The following is a 19474-nucleotide window of genomic DNA, read 5'->3' as shown; positions in this document are numbered from 1 at the left end:
TGCAGTGGAAACAATAATCAGGATATCGACAATTTGCGAACATTGACCCTCTGGAGCCCTTCTTGATCCCTTTAACTCATGCCAATTAGAGGAAGTTAGTGAGAATATCTTCAATGGATATAAAGCTTCTCTAGATTTTTATAACATGACTATATGCACCGTGGGTCAAAAGCTAGTTTTGATCGTTTTCGAAAATGTAAGCGTATTCACATTCTAACTGTGATCAAACAAATAACGTTGACAAAGAAATACGCAACAAACTATGTATATAGGTACCTAATCGTTTGCTTAAATAAAATAATAAAGGGTTTGGTAGGTTCAGCAAAAAACAATAAATGCTTTATTTAGCTTTTTTAAGTGACTCCTTTTCATTATAAAAATTGGCTGTTCTCGGGATCTTAGTTTACACAAGACGTGCCAAACGTTTTATCAGGCGAAGGCGTCAAGAGTTTTTACACCAAGTTATCGCATGAGATTACACCTGCTCTAGATGCAGGCAAGTCAAATATTGCTTATTAGAGCTTTAAGTTCCCATGGGAACCGTTTCGGCAAAGATAAGGAAAGCGGGCTATGAACACATTTTATTTATGGGTAAGCTAAATTATGTGAAAAACTGAAATAAAAAAACTAAAGCAGATTGTTTGCATGCAATAATATTTTTATATAATTACTCGTTTTTATTTATATAAATAGGTACCTTCTTAAGGAGGCAGTGGTAGACTTACATTCATTAGGCTTACCCATCAAATAGCTCAGAGTAATTACATCCATATAATAATATGCATTTGGAAAAACTGACTTTGTAGTTTGCTAGATATATTAGTAGTTAAGTATATTACTTACCAGTTAAAATTAATTCAATAAACTATCCCTGTAATTTTTCCTTCATATTATACATAAGTAAATACATGTAAATATCATACAAATACCTACCCAGGTAGCATAAATATCAGTGTATAATTGAATAATTATAATTAATACACCCATTTAAATCATTAATGTATCTTAGCTTTCCAGTCAGTCTCAATTTCCTTATTATCAGGAGTCCAAGCAGTCCACGTGGGCAGATCAACTACCTATTCACCTACATATCTATCTGTCCAGTAGTTGAGCATAATTAACAGCAAGTATTTTACATAGGCATTTGAATGCATTTTCCTTATAAAGTAAAAATAATTGACATCATCCTGTACCTGTAATAACTTAATTGTTTTTATTTTGAGAAATATGCATATTACTTATAATATCGACATATCGACTTATCGAGGTACCTACTTAAAATGCATAATGAAAATGCGGAAGAATGTATAACTATTTAGGTGTGCTTGTTTGTCTCTTTTAGCTCCCAAAGCTAGATTTCAATGTCCAGCTACTTAGTTTAGATACCTACCTACATATTGCATATTATTATGTCTCTACGGTCTAAACTCCAATCTTGAGAGTGTCGCTGCAACATTTTTTCTCGGTTGAAGTAGCAATCAGTATTTACACCTTCTACATGCGCTATAGTTTAGTACCTAATCTGTGGTTGAGTTCAGATGGCTGCTCGAATTTTCACACAGAATTATAAATTTTTTATGGTCTTATTACTTATAAATCCGGATTGCCCGAGCTGGGTGTTGTTAACCTCTGCGGGCAGGAAGTGCGTGACTCGCAGGCTGCGCGGGCGCAGGTTAATGAATCCTGCCTGGAAGGCTACAAGCTACAACTGTATCGCGGAGGTTTTTGACTTTTTCAAAAGTACTTACCTCCTTATATTTATGTTGCATAATTGTTCCGTAATATAAATGTTTATTGTAAGTAAGTAAGTAACTAAGTACATAATCGTTGCGTTCACTACATAAAATCAAAGGTTGCTACATCAGCCACGACAGCCACAACGGTGCTTCGAGCATTTATAAAACTAAAAAATAAATTAAACATTAAATTTAATCTTCCACCTATGAAAGGGAACAAAATGGTATACTAGCATACATATTAAGCTGACTGTATCTAGCTGTAATAAAAATAACTTATGACTGGGACACTTAGTATTCTTAAAAGCATTAGGTACAATAAAATGAACATAGTAACTGTCGGTTTAATAATGTACAAAATCCTTGCTTCATTGGAATGAGATGAGACCCGTGCCCCAGCAGTGGGGACATGATGGGTCGTGAATTCGTGATGTTCTACAAAATATAACCCTGCTTTTGTAGCGGTGAAAAATGCCAACAAACCTGTGTCTTATAATAAATAAACAAAATAAACTAAAACAGAGTTTCTGCCGAGCCCGTCCACCGCGCCGCGGCAGGATGTCGCGCCGTGTTCGTACATGCGCGCGCGCACGCGCAAGCGTATTATTCCATTATAATAATAACAAAACCTTATTTTTAGACACACACACAGACACAGCTATCATCATCACGACCCATTACGTCCCCACTTCTGGGGCTCGGATCTCCTTCCAATGAAGGAAGGGTTAAGGCCTAGTCCACCACGCTGGCCTAGTGCGGGTTTTTGGACCCCAACACACAAGCAAGTGCAAGCTGAGAGAGTTGTCGGGTTAGTGGGCAACCCGACTGTCAGATGTTTTCAAGCCGCCCGAAGGCCTCTGACTAGGCTTAACGACTGCTGCCGAAGCAGCAATCGCTATGCTTAGCTAAAATATTAAAATAACAATTTGCAGTATAAGTACTAACCACAAAACCCTGGTTGTGTGTGTATGGGCTCAGAATAATAAAAAGTTGTATGGATACATCATCTAAAAATAACGAATTAAGTATTACAATATTTAACTTTTTACGATTCGCTTAAGTAATTGAATTATTACAGGTTTACCGCACACAATACTAAATATAAATTAGATGTTATCTCCCTTTGAAGTGCTGCATGTAATAGGTCCAGTAATTAGGAGTTAAATCGTCTCGCGTTATATCCGTTGGATTTAAGTACGGTGTGCAAAAAAACTTAAAAGTATCTATCAAACTTGTGTCGAAGAGTCTATTTAGGGTTTTGACACAACTTTGACGATTTTCTTTTAGTAAATGCTTTCGTAGGTGAATGATTTATGACTTTGGCTATTAATTATATTACCTGTAAAGGTTTTATTTAATTAAGATTTCATCCTTCCGAGCTTAATTCAAGTTTACGGGATGTTTTATGTGCACATTTTTTTTTTAAATTAAGTAATTAGGTATAGTAAATTTTATGAATTAGTGCATCTTTTTTGCTATCCCTACCACACAGATGCACGCGTATGGAACGAAACGGATCACTATTTATAGTCTAGCCAAGGCAGGACAACAAACGGACACCGTGTCAGCCCAATCTCCACTTTATTACCTTGTCTCACAAACGATAATGTAAAAACTACACGCTATGTTCAAGAATGCAAATGTTTAGTCGTCTACTTCAGAAATAAGCAACTTTATCTATCTATAGATGGGCATTTATCTATAGTTATTTCAGTTATTTACGACTTTGTATGACAGCGATAGAGACTACTAAAGAGTCTTTTATTAAGCATTGTGCGGTGTTTAGCTTCTTGTAGATAATTTGTTTGGAATGGGGGTTTTCGAAGTGTTCTTATCATGCGTGGTACGGTAGGTATGGGTTAATTTCAAAATAAGTTTAATTGCATTGAGGCGCGAGCATAGGATTCGATACCATTTTCGAATCTACACGAAGGGTCGCTTTTACCAAACGCTAAACGTATTTAAATCAAATTTTAAATACATTTTGTACTAACTGACAGACTTATGACAGGCTACTAAATACGTTTAGCGTTTGGTGAAATTCCACCTAACATGGAAAAAACAAATGCCACTTTTGGAACTAACAAATTTGTCTTACATTTTGACAGTGACATTTGACGATACGCGACGTAAACGGAGGTTTCGAATCCTGTGCTCGGGCAACTGAGTGTCATCATAAGCACCCAGGTATTATTTTTTAAGTTTATCCGCTAACCGCGCTAGCCGATTAAAATTAGAACTAAAAGCTTGTACTTTATTCTAATAGCTGGAATCGAATTCCATACGAAAGTCAAAGCCGAACTTCAGTATGCAATGAATTGCACTTCTGTGATTGGCCCAATTTTCGTTGAGTAGGGCTTCAGTTATCATTTCATACTTGAGTAGATTTTTTCATATGAAAAACTTGCAGACAACCTCTTTACCTAACCCCAATCCTACTTTGCATATTGAAGTCACCTCGCGAGAGTTAATCTGCAATGTCACTGGTACAAGGCGCGAGTACCTCCGGAGGTACAAGCGGGGCGAGGTCAGGTCAGTAGACTATGGCCATCTGCCGTCTTACTGTTTGTTTTTACCTTTACCATCCCGCTTGGGGCCTGGCCACATTTCTGCCAAGAAAAAAAAAGTAAGTACTTATCTTAAAAGAAGCCAACGGCAATGATTTTTAGCGTGTCGGTGATAAAAACTGCAGTACTAAGTAACTTTACCCAAATCGAAATGATTAATCATTGCATTGCAATGCACTACTTAATGATTTATATCTACTTTCGATTTGGTCAAGTTTGTAACTATTGTAAATACTTACATTTTGTTGGCTTAAAAATCTCATCTCTTAATAATTTATTGTACCTACCTAATTGATTAAGTGGGTAATTATAAGTAACAAATACCTACCTAAATATTATAAAAGGATTCAATATGTACTAAGTGCACCAACAAAGATAGTTCAAAATATAATAAAACGCTCAATTTCACCACTAATTTGGGCGGATTTGCAAACTAAAAGTGCAATTTGAACACACTTAAACATTTTAATGCACTCATTAACCTGATTACTAAACAGCCCCTGCGCACTTGAATTGCAGTTAAATCTATTATGAGCAATCATTGACTTGACTTGAGATTGAGATTGCATTCTGATGCGTCCGAAATTAAATCAACAATTGATTTATGAAGGAGATTAACCACAGTTTAGCTTTATTCAATGACGGTTTACATTACAAGTAATTTATTATACAGTGTACGAGTAAGTAGGGTAGATAATTAGAGGGTCAAAAAATATCCAAATAGTTACTAGGTCCTAAAGGTGTGATACCATGCGAGGCTTTAGTTTTTATAATAATAATAAATCATTTATTTCGGATTGATCCATAATATCCATATTTTGTTAGTAACAATGAACTTAAAAATTATGTTAGTAATGGTATTAAATAGTTTTTGCAACCACAAAATTAACTTAATGAACTCTGTGTGTAGGTATGTACTTATAACATATTAACTCCATAATCTTGGATTAGGTACTATGCTTCATCAATAAAATACTTAATGTAAAAAACTATACTAACCCAGTAAATCTATTCCCCTACTCCCTTTACAGAGGTGCATTACTGCATTTATTATCGTTAAGTATAGGTATAATTGTTAGTTTATTGATATTATTTAGCTAGGTGTCATTAAAAACCAGTTGAAGATAGGTATCTAGGTACTTACCTTGATAAACGAATATAATTTCAGCCTAGGAAAGCAAGATCGCATGACTACTATAACAACACAATTGGTGCGAATAATGTCAAGGGCTACAAAAATAACTCGATTACTTATGTAATTTAAAAATTGCAGTAGTTTCTTTTGCTAGGTTAGTATTTATCTTTATAAATTAGAAGGTAAGTAGATAACATATCATATCCACTCCTACACTTTGCTAATGAAGGTTATTTGATCATACTTTATAGTGTTGATTAACCATGGTGTTCGAAATTTCAGTATAAAGTAGGTAAGGTATCCTGAAATACCAACGAGACTATCATTCATATTTACATTTAGTCAAATACTACTAGCGCCATCTCTTATATTTTCAGTGAAACGAATGAGGCAAACGTGTAAGCAAATTTCGCACCATCGAACATCAGTCAGGATGGCCGAGCGGTCTAAGGCGCCAGACTCAAGGTTTCCTTGCCCGTCAAACGGGTATGAGTTGTTCTGGTCCTCTCTGAGGGCGTGGGTTCGAATCCCACTTCTGACAAATATTTTTATTTTTAATTTTTAGTAGTTATTTTCTTACCATCGTTACGTAGTGTAATTTAATATAACCCTATTCTTCTGTCTGACATACTCCTACTGCACAGTGAACATACTCTAATCTTTAGTAAAATTGTATCCCCAGATCCAAGCAATGTTTGTTAATTAGTGAGCTTATTATTTCAATTTATGGTTTATTCAGCAATGATTACAAAAAATATTAATTTTATGCATGTCATCACAGATTTACATTTGACAAATAAACGGCTATTTCGCCCATGACTTCAACATCTTCGGTAGTATAGTGGTCAGTATCCCCGCCTGTCACGCGGGAGACCGGGGTTCGATTCCCCGCCGGAGAGATCTCTTTTGTGATTTTATTTTTCATTTCTTTGCATGAAGAACATGTTTTTGACTTTTTTATATTTTCTTCCAGGTGGATACCCCAGGTGTGATGGTGCAGGTGCTGACAGTGCTGCTGCTGGCGGTAGCACTGACTCGCGCCGCCTCCACCTTAGATTCAGAACTAGATGTCGGCAAAGCTATTAATATTTTTATGAGGTGAGTTGGTCAATGTTTTTTTCTTTATATTTCCTGATATCGGGACATCTAATTTGAAAATTTAATATTAATAACTAGGTAGGGATAGAATGTTCGAAAAAATACCGGTCAAAATCATAACGTTGGGTAAAATACACTCGAAAAATTCCTTTGTTCCCATCGAGTCACACATCAAACCTGTCACACTGTATACAGTTGGGAATTCTTCATGAAAAGTGTGCCATCTAGTCACAGTGTTACTCGATGGGAGTGTTACTCGTTGGGAATGATTTATTTCTGAATTCCAAACCAGCCGCTGTAACTGGATGGGAACATAAACTAGAAAATTCCCAACTGTTCTCCCGTTACTCGTTAAGATTTGTTCAGTGATGATGAATGATGATGATGCCTAACCAGTGATAGGTACTGTGACTTATACATTGTGTTGTTTTTCGCACCGGATGGGGGTTTTTTCTCGATGATATAACTCGTAGAAACCCTTACCCCCTTATTCATAGAGAAGTTACAGAACGTTTTAACTAATAAACTGTTTTGTCCCTCTCCGACAAAGAACAATTTGTTCTTTGACAGAGAGGGACAAAACAGTTTATTAGTTAAAACGTCTTGTAACTTTTCTATGAATAAGGGGGTTAAAGTTTGGGTCCGAAAAACAACACACTGTATAAGTATTTATTATTACGATTTTTTTTATTCTCGTTTCTTGAAAAAGTATGAAAATATAAATAATTATTCCGAACAACCAAATAAGTTTTATTAAACTAGTTAACAATAAAATTATAAAATCAAAACCGAATTGTAAAATCCAATCATTTTTTTTCTATGAATGATAGATAGATACTGGGTGGGTAGTACAGCAGTAGCCACAAAATAATAGAGAAAATGAAAACTTTCAGTTCCCAAATTTTTCGTGGAGGTGACTTTATGGCAGTTTGATATTTACTTATCGACTCATATCTGCTTTGCTTCACCATGAAGAAATAATTAGTTTACTTCCGAAGTACCTACCGTATAATGATCTAACCTAAGTATGATGATCTGGCGCTTACACCGCGGGCGCGCCTCGGATATAGACGGAAGATGCAGATGATCTCAAAATAATGGCGAAAATTATGGGGACCAACACCGATCTAGTACTTACGTACTTATTTATTTATTTTATTCGGAAAACTTAAACTAGTTAAAACTTAATATTACTAATTTGCATAACAGCCATGTACGGTGGCCTGCGCCTAAAAGTATACAGGCGGAGTTTTTAAAATAGCGATCCCTGATGATGAAGGGACCAGCTACATCTGTTATAAATCCGGGGACGTGTTGTGTGTGATGTGTGTGTGCAGTGGTGTTTATGTGGATGTGCTTGAGCAGCATGTGAGCTTGAGATCGCTATTTTAAAAACTCCGCCTGTATACTTTTAGGCGCAGGCCACCGTACATAGTAATTATAGTTATCGCATATGGTGGAATTCAGATCCATTGGACTCTTGTATTGGCTCAAAAGACTTGATGAGGTTTCACTAGCGCCATCTACCTTAATCTCTTATTCCCTCCATCCAAAGGTTGTCTGGCAGAGATCGCTTTTAGTGATAAGACCGCCTTTTGTACCCTAATTAGGTTCGTCATCTTTAGCCTATAGTAGTCCACTTCTGGACGTAGGCCTCTCCCAAAGCACGCTACTGGATGTGATCTTTAGCTTTCCGCATCCAAATTAAGTTACAACTTGTAGGTATATTTTATTATTCTTTTGGGGTGTACAAATAAAGTGTATTCTATGAGGCGTTTGTTAAAAAAAAAGTTCCTTTTTGGAGAAATAGATGGCGTTGTCTGGGGTTGTACCAACTTTCAAACCCTCAGAACACACTCAGATCACAATATGTTATTCTGTGAGGCTAACGAAATGTGAAAGTGACGTAGGTAGGTAGAATTGTAGTATTATTTTCTCTATGATGTCGATGTCACTGTTGCTTCAGTTCATTTTTCGCACATTTATCCGAGTCGCCTTAATCCATTGTTGCGCCTGGCTTTCATCATTTGGAAATTTATGATGTCCTTTATTTTTACAAGTTGCGACGGCACACATTCTCATCTTGTCTTGTAAGTATTTCTTTGGGATCTTATTTAGGATCATACAATAAATAAAAATAGAAAATCAGTTCTCGCACGCAGCACCCGTTCAAACGGCGCGCATAGAGAAAAGAACACTACGTGACGGCGCGGGTAGAACTATTCACAGAATACTTAGCACTATCCCAAGCCACATGCAGTCTGAGCCTCGGAAGGATGGCTCGCGCTACCACCCGACATTTAATCACAACTAGTGAGTTCTTATTCTGAGTTTAGTACTCTTTGCTCTCTATGTAATTTTTGACAGTTGGTACACTGCGTTTTCACGCCATCTATCGGCTTACCCAAAAGCTCAACTGACAGCTGTCAAGGAAAACGGCTCATTCTATAATCGGTTTTTGTCTATGGTGGAAAATTCTTCATTGAAAATCCCAACAAGTTACTATGACTTGTTGGGAATTTTTATTTTCATAGTCCCAACTACTTACAGTGTTACAGTTGTATGTGACACGTTGGGAATGAAGGAAAAGGGTGTTTCAACGAGTAACAGAGTGTGGACTGATGGGAATTTTGAACATAAAATTCCCAACGAGTAACAGTGTGACTGGTTGAGGTGTGACTGGCTGGGAACAAAGGGAAAAATTACCCACCTTCTTCGACAGTCGGGTAAAAATTGAGTCCTACTCGACCCTGTAGTGGGTAAGGTACCTATAACATGGTATAACGGGTAACCCATTGATGGTATGTTATACTTGTTTAATTATATATTGTTTAATTATACAATACAAAATGCATTTTATTTGATTTTATTATTACAGCTTTTAATAATTTTAATTATATTTATTAACACTAACCTAGATGTGTAATTGTATTTCAGCTTCTCTTTATCCGTAAGTTTAGATTCATAATATTCGTATCTATATAAGAAGGTAGGTAGGAATTTATACTTTTCAGTTTATTTTAGTAAGTGTTTAGTCCAACAATGCTTACTTTGCAATGGGTAAAAAAGGGAGAAATGTAGGTAAGTACTTACTTACCATCTCCGTTATGAAGTACCTAACTAGATAAATCTAACCAACATAAGTGCACATAGGTACACCACTAACTCTGATAATACCTAAGCAACAAATAAGTGTAAAGATAAATACATTAAGGCCTTGAAAATATTCCGTTTTATGAAGCAATTATTATAATATGGGTATTTCATGACACCTTCTTACGTTATCTGCCTATCTATATGGAGATTTTCCCGGCATAAATTATGAATTATCATAAATTTTCATTTCTGTAGTCGTATTTTCCAATCACCTTGCTAGACTTGCTCCTCTGCCTACTTAGATATTCATAATTTAATAATTAGTTATTGAAATAAATATAAAGTTTACTTATGGAAGTGGAAAAAACATAAGTAACGACATAATAAACTAAAACACCTAATGCCGAGTTGCACAAAGGAACTTTGTTGGCATTAAAGCTATGTCTGGTCCCTTTTTATCCGTATAGGTACTGTCAAAGCCAGGCAGCTAGGTAGCATAATGTTCCTTTCTGCAACTCAGCGTAAGACAGTTCACTTTACAAAGGGCTGGTACGGAGCGCATTCAAGACGTGACAAAAGTCCTCCATCGCGCTCGCTCTTGAAGCTACCCGATGAGAGTGAGCGCGATGCAAAACTCACGTCTTAAATGCCCCCCGTACTAGCCCTTCTTTTTAAACATCCGTACAGTTAACGTTCACGCTCCCCCTTATTTATTTGTTTATAATTATAAACACTTTATTGTATAATTATAGAAACAGTTACAAAAATGGACTTAACAGTATACAGAGGCGGGCTTTTTGCCAAGAAGCAATTTCTTCCAACCAACCTGTGTTTGGTGGAAAACTAAAGTTTCCCCTTCCCCCACCCGCAGATATGGCTACCTCAGCATCTGCATGCGAGTCGTCCCTCGCAACGACACGGAGAGCTGGGTGTTCCGCGAGCCAACTGTGCGCGTGTTCCGCCACGCGGCGCGCGCGCAGGCGCCGGGCCCGCGCGCCGCCGCGCTGTTCCACGGCGACTTCCACATGGAGTTCTGCGACAACCTCAAGCAGCTGCTGCAGGCCTACTTCAGGGACTTTAGTTTTGAGAGGTGAGGGGTTTAGATGTGTCTGAAGCTGGCCCGCAAGCTTTGTAAGACTACCTAAAAGCTACAGAAGATAGAAGCTACATTGGAACAGGAAGATGGTAAGTTACTGGGAAACCAAGCAGCATGATTGAATAGACGACGCTGACGCAGTCATAAAAAATCTAGATGCATGTGCCGCGGGCTGTGGATACGCGGCTATTAAATAGACGCTCGCTGCTGCGGCCTTGATAAATCTAGATGTATTTACCTAAAAGCCGCGTTCTGCAACCAACGCCATAGGATGCATCCAGCGTGACGTATGAATGCGTCACTATAGAATGCACTGCGTTCGTGCGTGTATCATTACGCCCAACGCAAACTATAGCGTCAGTTGTCTAGTGCGCGGTCTACGCGGGGTTCTTATGGTCCTAAGTAATCCTTTCCGAGTCAGCCCCTGCTCGTGGCGTTGAGAGCTGAGTGTTCCGGAGCCCACTGTGCGCGTGTTCCGGCACGCGGCGCGCGCGCAGGCGCCGGGCCCGCGCGCCGCCGCGCTGTTCCACGGCGACTTCCACATGGAGTTCTGCGACAACCTCAAGCAGCTGCTGCAGGCCTACTTCAGGGACTTCAGCTTTGAGAGGTGAGAGTTTCAGACGCGTCGCATGCTCGGTACGGCCACCTTGAAACTATGTAGGTATAGAAGTAGGTGTGATAATGAGAAGTAGATGAGAATCTTTGCCGCTATACTCTACAAGTCTACACTGTTGATCTCAGCGCCGGAGGTCAGAGGCGGATGAGTGTGTCTGTAAACCCACACTAAATTTAGAGTGGACTCATTTTTCCATAACTAAATACATACTTACAGTCACATACATACTATAATATAATACACTGTAAATCATTTCGCCACTGGCATAAGCTTCAAGTCTTTCTTTCTACTTTCAATCCCCAAATCCCAACTACAAACCCATGACCTACCTAACCATGTGTCTCCATATCTCCAGACTGGAGCGTCCATGGCGCGCGTTCACCGCGGGCTGGCCGCCGCACATCACGGCGCGCAACCTCGGCATCAACGCGAGCTACGTCACCGGAGACCACTGCTACGTGCTCGTCAGGGTCTCCAGGTACGCACGATTGCAATCCTCGATGAGGTAGTGGAAGCACAATAAGAATAATATGCGGGGACATCTCAACAACGGCCACCCGACCCCAAGCTAGACAGAGCCTGTAATATGGGTATCGGACAGCTGGTATATGTATCTACATTCTACATGCTGATATATTAACATCTAAGACCCGAGAACAAATATCTATCATTTATTAAATATCTGCCCCGGCTGGGGATCGAACCCGGGACTCTCGACATAGCAGTAAGCGTCATTAACCACTACACCATTCGGTCGTCACAATGAGCTCAGGGTAGGCACACATAAATGTGCAGGTTTCCTCACGACATTTTCCTGCACTGGCACGGCACGTGCTGATATTAACTATTGGTCTCAATTTCCTTCTAAAACACAATTCATTGGCATTGCAAGGATCGAAATTCGAAGAAGCTATTCGGATGAGAGGACGAGGCCTTATCCGTGACGCCACCACAGTTCTCTAAAGATGAGTTTATAATATTAAAAACAACATAGTAGTTAGGACTAAATTAGAAAGAGTGTAATTAGGAGAATCACCATCCGACTTTCCAAGAATACTTACCTACTAGCGTCATCTATGGCTGAGTATCCGAAAATAAAATAGCATCACTTGCATTGCTCGTTATTTTGCATTACATAGCCCTCGGTCAAGTTTTTGCATACTACCTAGTTAGTACAAAGACGGCTTAGTTTAGGTTTTTCATTACCGATCGAGCAGTTAAACCTAACCAAAATTTTATGGCGCAGAGCTAATGCAGCTACTTACCGCTAGGTGGCGTCTCTCCATCGCCATACAAATTCACGTTTACCCTCATTAAATTCTTAAATAGTGGAAAACAAATATCACAAAGGATCTGTTTGCTAGTGTAGGCTTCTAATAAAATAAGAACACACAGTAACGAATAATCTTTTCGCATTCCAGATACAGAGAGACAGCCAAGCTGAAAGATCTCCCAAACAACATACCAGTGGAAGACGTGGTGTATGAAGCTATTAACGAGTCCACTATAGGCGACACCGCCAGTATAGCGGACTTCATTAGGAAATACGGGTCGCACTACATAGCGTCTTATATCACTGGGAATTCGCTGTATCAGGTGAGAATATTACAATATCGGTGTGATAAGTGAAGATTACAATACCTATATTAAATTCATAGCATAGAGAGAAGCAATTTTTATTGGTGTTTTAGTACCTAACAAGTTATCTTATTACGGATACAATTCAGAACAATGTGGGATTTCTACTTAGCTTTCTATTATAATTGTAGTAGCCAATAGCCATGCCCTCGTTAAGGGTTCAGTGAATAGTGGTGCGCGTCACAATCCTTATCAAAAAATGAAAATATTTTCATTTTTGTGGAATCTTGATAAAATTTACGTCGTTTCTCAATCGACTGACGTTGGTAGCGATTTTCAGAGTATCCGCTATCGGCATTGAAACGCGATTGTTTTGTAAACTAAGCTCCATTCATACGAACCACGCAGGTATAATTACCACCGTCACGATCTAAGAATCACGTGTCGTGAAAAACATTATTGCTATGAAGGGAAATTTACATTAATTTTAGGTTGGTATATTATGTATTGTAGGTACAGCGGCCGCTACATGGGTTCGTTGTCGACGTCGATTAACTCGTTTAATACGCGTTGCACCAATCAAAGCGCCGTATTTATTGCGATTCGCGATATAGTTCGTTAGCGACGTTTATCTACGTGGATAACGAACCCGTGTAGCAGCAGCAGAAGTTAAGCTGTAAATGGATCGCGCACATTATGACGGGCTTTTTGTTGCTGTCCTATGGTACCCCAGTATACAGATGGCCTTTACAAGCCTGCGCCACACCATTCTGTCCTCAGCAACTACTGGCCTCCGTGGCGGGCTCTAGTGACAAAAGGTACTTACGTGTGACTTTTGAGATGCGACCTGCATACTCAACACGGGGCGTAAGCGCGTCAAACATGACATGGCCTAGAGAGCAACCACGTGCTAGGTATGCAGGTCGCATCTCAAAAGTCAAACGAACCCTGCGGCCGGTCACAATATGCACGATCCTTATTTTATACCCCCAAAATTTCCCCATTTCTAAACCCCAAACCCCATGTATAAATGTTCCCAGGTGTTCGTATTTTCCCGGGCCGTGTACTCCCGGATCAAAGAGCGAGTCAAGTCGAAGGGGATAGCGGACATCCCCCCCGCGGAAATGACTAACTTCTTCTCCCCCTTCTTCGCCGAACACGTCGGGGAGGTCAAGGTTGGAAATTAAGGAGTTTTTGATTTTTGAGTCCTATTGGCTTTTTCGTACGGTTGAAATGTTCTGTGGTTTTTCAGTGTTCCCATTATACAGGTGTTGCAAAAAGGTAAGCCGAAACCTACGTGTGCAGCATATGTTATATCTAAGCCCAAAAATTATTTTTCGAGAATTTTGAAAATATGATTTAATTTTCAGACTTAAATATAACATGCTGCACACGTAGGATTCAGTTTAGTACTTATACCCTTTTTACAACCCTTTGTATACCTACGTTAGGGATTATACTGAAAAATCACTGAATATTTTAATCAAATCATCAAACTCAAAGGGACTTGACTCCTGAAATCATTCCAACTCAAATCATTTTCCAATCTATCGCCATGACCATTGTTTCATTTCGACGCTCCTTCGTTATTCATACTTTCTTATCAGTTCATTCATTTAAATTATTCAAACATTACCTATGTACCTAAATTTTGCCTTAGTCTGAATAGGGCTTAGTAATAATTCAAAGCAAAGGTACGGTCAGGGGCAGAGAAACCTGACCTTAGTACCTTATTATTGATGTTTTTTAAATTATAACAATAATCATTTGAACATAGTTGACAAATAACTAAGTAACGAAGGACTCTAAGCAGTCTCCTAAATAAATCAATGCTAGTTAAAAAAACAACATTTTTATACAAATAAATCCAGGAGTACACGACACGGCTACGAAAAAAACCATGACACTGTCAGTTTTCCCGCCTCCTGACGCCGTGTCTATGCTCTCACAGGTGTTTGTATTCTCTAGAACTGCCTACTCTATGATCAAAGAGCGGCTAAAGAGTAAGGGCGTGGCCGATATCACGGCCAAAGAGCTGGAGGGGTATTTCTCTCCATGGCACGCCAAGCATATTGGACAGATTCAGGTAAAAATCAAAATACTTAAGTAACTACAACATGTTTTGTTTGGGTCAATAAGACAGTAGGTGTAGTTTGTAAATTATTCTAAATACCTAGTTAAACTTTAGTGTGTTTAAAGGTAATTAAGTTATCATCATCATCAGCCATTCATCATCATCAATCATGATCATCACAAGACTTTCCTTTTCATTTTGCACTGATTTCGATTTCATTGCCTTCTCTTAGTTTTATATTTTTATTATTTTCTTTTATTAATCAATTTGTTTTGAATATGTAGCTTATTATATTTAACGCAAAAAATCTAAGTACAGAATAAACTTTATAACTATGTATTAAAGATTTTTTTACAATAATTAGATAGTTAAATCTTATATAAAGTAAATCCATTTGCTGTCTCTTTCTGAACATCGACAGCATATTTATCACTCAGCAGCATTTATCTGAATATTAGAAGTTAGAAGACTTGTTTGCAAAATTAATGATCAATGTTAATTTCTACCTATTTTTCCAGGTGGCCAGTGGCAATAAGACAGTGGAAAGCTGGGCTATGAAGCGTTTGAGAGTGCATTACTACATATTCTCATACCCGAGTCTTCTCAAGCTACATGGCGAGCCAGCCTTACTGAAGAACTTGGATACCTTACTGGGAAATGAGGCCTTATTACAACTAGACTTAAAGACATTATCGCCTGCTTTCAAGGATACGAAGAAGAGGAAGTGGTTCGAGGAAGTCATAGACAATTATTTGAAATTGTGGGAGAGTAATATGTGATAGACAATATAATTTTAGTCAGTAATGGATGAAAGGTTTTTGATTATTATTTAAGAGACTTTTGTTTATGTAACTGCAAATTGGTTGATGTATAATGTTTTACTGTAAAACCATATTGTAATGTGTAGATGAATGTCTTCTTATGTATGAGTATTATTGTAGATAAATGCAACTAATTTTAAAATAGGTAACCTTTTCGTCCATTACGTTTAGTCGAACTAGGATTTTAGTAAATTTACAAATTGTGGCAAAAGCGCCATCAAGATTCAATATTATAAAATGTCTGACGATTTCTGTGAAATTGTTCTATGCATTCAAATGTATAATGTATGAAAAGGGATTTTAATAAATTGGTGCTATTTAATTGTATCAGTGCAGATGATTTAAGTACAATATCAAGCCATGAATCACTAAGTACTTCCCAAATTTATAAAGTAAATTATTTTTAAGAGATGTTTAGAATATTAGATATTTAAATGAATTGTGATGAATCTATTAACCTAATAGCCGACGATACTGTAATTCATTTAATATTTGTATAAAAATCTGTGAAAGTATCTACTTAAGGGCAGTAAGACAATATTGTGAACAAAATAGTACCTAAACTTAAAATTATTGAAATAACCCTACTTACTTAAAATCTTCTATCTATCATAGCTATGTGCCTTATTCTCCTGTTATTATATTTAGGTATTTTTAATGATCTGAACTCAGTAATGTATTTATACTTAATCCCCTCTATTGACGATTAAGAAAATGTCTGTGGGTAGAATACTTTTCAAATTAAATTTATAAATTGGCATCGAAAAATCATCGTTATGCATTTACACTAAACTTCTATTATTAAGTGAATCGATGTAAATATTTTGATAATAATTTAAAGAACTATTAAAAGATGAAAGATAAGTATAAGAAGGTCGTTTTATTTATATCACTTCTTTTCTCTAATTGTTATACTTTATAAAATATAGCATGACGTTTAATTAACAAATCCTTAGGCCTGGAAAATAAAGTGGTTTTCTTATGAAACAAACGTCAAATAAAATGTAGTTATGGATTTGACAGCTGTCATAGGACTCTTGCTGTATTTTACAAAGTGTAGTAGGTACCCTAAACACAGATTTCGTATTTTTCAAACATAAACATAATGATAAGGCCAGTTCACACAACTTGGGTCACGAGCGGTTATCAATACAAACGTAGCGAAACGCTCATGTTTTAAGACCTTGATCATTTTTACAACGTATTTAGTAAACGTGGTAGGTTACTAAGATTCGTCATCAATAAAAATTAAGGATAGACACGTCATTTATATGACTTATTACTGGCTACTGGTAAATGTATGTATGTAAGTAATGAACAAATAGGTGTAACTATGGTAATATGTTAATTAAAGACCCTGACCTAGGGTACTTCCAAGAAAAAGGAATTTGAAAATTATTGTAACTGCTATACTTAGCCATGTTTTTATAATTTTCGTTGATGGCCTCAACACTCCATAAAATTTAACGAAAATTAACACATAACTACACATTTTACTAATTGGCTTTTATCTCGGAAACCGCAAGAGATATAAAAAATAACCAAATTTTCATCACCTCCTAGGTATCTACACCCCCCTCTGAAATCATTTTCTGTAGCTGTCAAATAAAATTTATCTGGAAGAAATCGTTCTTGGACATAAGAAACTTTTAGCTAAACGATTAAATCAAGGCCCTCATCTTCCAACTAACATCAAGAGTTAGAAATTTTATCTACTTTTTCAAAATGATACGATAATTTACTAATTGGCATTTATCTCGGAAACCGTAAGAGATATCAAAAAAATAACCGAATTATCATCACCCCCTACGTATCTACACCCCTCTGTGAAATCATTTTCTGAAGCTGTCAAATAAAATTTGTCTGGAAGAAATCGTTTTTGGTCATAAGCCTCTTTTAACTACAAGTATTGCTAAACAATAATTTTGTAACATGTGAAAATTAAGTTTCACTCTGTTATAGGACTTGTAGGGCTTTCTATAATCATAATGCCTGATTGATAGAGGGATAATTATTCATCATCATCAGCCTTCTATCGCCCACTGTTAGGTATAGGCCTCCTTATTTGTACGCCAACTCTTCCGGTCCTGTGCCGATCTGGTCCACTGCTTCCCTGCAACCTTGCAGATGTCATCGGACCATCTAGCAGGTGGTCTGCCAACCGCTCTTCGTCCGTCTCTAGGCCACCATTCTGTGACCGCCTTTGTCCACCTTCCGTACTCCCGACGAGCCAAGTGTCTCCCATTTCAGTTCGGCGACCCGCATACATTATCACCTATTAATTCACTCTTCACTGATTGAAATGATCATCATCATCATCATCAGCCTGTAGTTGTAGCCTGCTGGACATAGGCCGCTCCCAAGCAGCGCCACAATACTCTGTCCTCGGCCTTCTTAATCAATCCAGTGTATTTTGTAAAATATACCATGAGCCAGCATTCAAATCCATACATTTTAAATCTGTCATTGTTGGTTTTCAAGATAAACTTAACTTTATTCACCGGGCATAAGCATCTGTAAATCAAACGTCATAGTATAGGTATTAAGTAGTATTGCTATATTTTACAAAGTTTAATAAGTAATTCGTGTGAGAAGTCGAGTAACCCACATTGCTTTAAAATCTGCAAGCTGAAGTGGCAGTGGGCCGGTCGTATATGCCGATTATGCCGAAGAACCGATTACCAGTGGGGCAAATGTGTTCTCGAGTGGAGACCACGATCAGGCAAGCGTAGCGTGGAACGCCCTCCGGCCCGCTGGACTGACGACCTTAGACCGGTAATGGCTAATTTAAATACTTACATTAAAATAATTAGATAGGTACTTGAAAAGTCCTATAGGTATATTCTATACCTATTATTGTAATTCTAAATATCCAAGTGATTCATCTCATAGCCAACACATTAAGTAATTTTATGATAGCACACGTTTTATGGAATCAAAACAAACGTTATCTAACAAATACAGTATTTACCCTATACCTATACACAGTTTTTACCGTAAGAAGCAACTGGATAACGATGAAAAGACCAGACTCATGCCTGGGGTAACCTTCATAAAATATTACCATACATCTACATCTAAACTTAAATAGTACCTGCCAGAGTACAATGTATGTAGGTACCTACTTATAGAAACCAGGAGGATGTCAAATCAAAACAATTTGAGATCAATTAATATCTAACAATGTCGTTTGTTCATAAAATAAGGAAGTAGGTATCACCAGATCTCAATTTAGTTATGATAATATAGGTTCTTTATGATTTTCCATACATCCGACACTTTGTAGGAGTAATATTTTATGCGATTATAATAGCTAATTAATTGTTAGCCATTAAACGCCTTATCTCGTCTATACTCGACCTACTTGACTCTTTAAGTTGTATCAAAAATGTTCAGACATTACAACAATATGTGATAAAATTTTGTAATGGATGTTTGTACAGATTCGTGATGTTTCTGTCGAACAATCCATGTTATTCCCACAGCACACTGAGCACCAAAAGACGGATTTGAAGGGAATCATTATGAATTTAACTAATATAATTATTATACTTAAATAGTTAAAATGAAATAAATGAATATCCAGCTATTTATAATAATATTATTAATTTAATTAACTAAAAATTTTATGATTTTGCAATTCATTTGTATCCGTGG

General features: G+C 37.4%; 1 protein-coding gene and 2 non-coding genes across 5 annotated transcripts in view; all 3 read left to right on the top strand.

Moving 5' to 3' along the window:
- The window catches only part of LOC105380022 (torso-like protein), a 35773-nt gene extending 19086 nt beyond the window's left edge, over nucleotides 1-16687 (top strand). The window contains exons 2-8 of one of the 3 annotated variants that reach the window (XM_048625383.1): nucleotides 6412-6536; nucleotides 10504-10722; nucleotides 11700-11822; nucleotides 12766-12940; nucleotides 13963-14097; nucleotides 14874-15008; nucleotides 15515-16687. In XM_048625383.1, coding sequence (XP_048481340.1) covers nucleotides 6430-6536; nucleotides 10504-10722; nucleotides 11700-11822; nucleotides 12766-12940; nucleotides 13963-14097; nucleotides 14874-15008; nucleotides 15515-15775 — 1155 coding nt within the window. In that variant the 5' untranslated portion in view covers nucleotides 6412-6429 and the 3' untranslated portion in view covers nucleotides 15776-16687. The remainder of the gene's footprint in view (nucleotides 1-6411; nucleotides 6537-10503; nucleotides 10723-11699; nucleotides 11823-12765; nucleotides 12941-13962; nucleotides 14098-14873; nucleotides 15009-15514) is intronic. The other 2 variants (XM_048625382.1, XM_011549503.3) reach the window with 2 other exon arrangements.
- On the top strand, nucleotides 5866-5979 carry Trnal-caa. The gene is made up of 2 exons: nucleotides 5866-5903; nucleotides 5935-5979. It is a non-coding gene; the product is annotated as a tRNA-Leu (tRNA).
- On the top strand, nucleotides 6266-6337 carry Trnad-guc. The gene has a single exon. It is a non-coding gene; the product is annotated as a tRNA-Asp (tRNA).
- Nucleotides 16688-19474: the final 2787 nt, after the last annotated feature.

Source organism: Plutella xylostella, chromosome 14 (genome assembly GCF_932276165.1).
Source record: "Plutella xylostella chromosome 14, ilPluXylo3.1, whole genome shotgun sequence".
NCBI lineage: Eukaryota > Metazoa > Arthropoda > Insecta > Lepidoptera > Plutellidae > Plutella > Plutella xylostella.
Note: the sequence above shows the minus strand (reverse complement) of the source record. Positions and strands in the feature narration are given on the sequence as shown.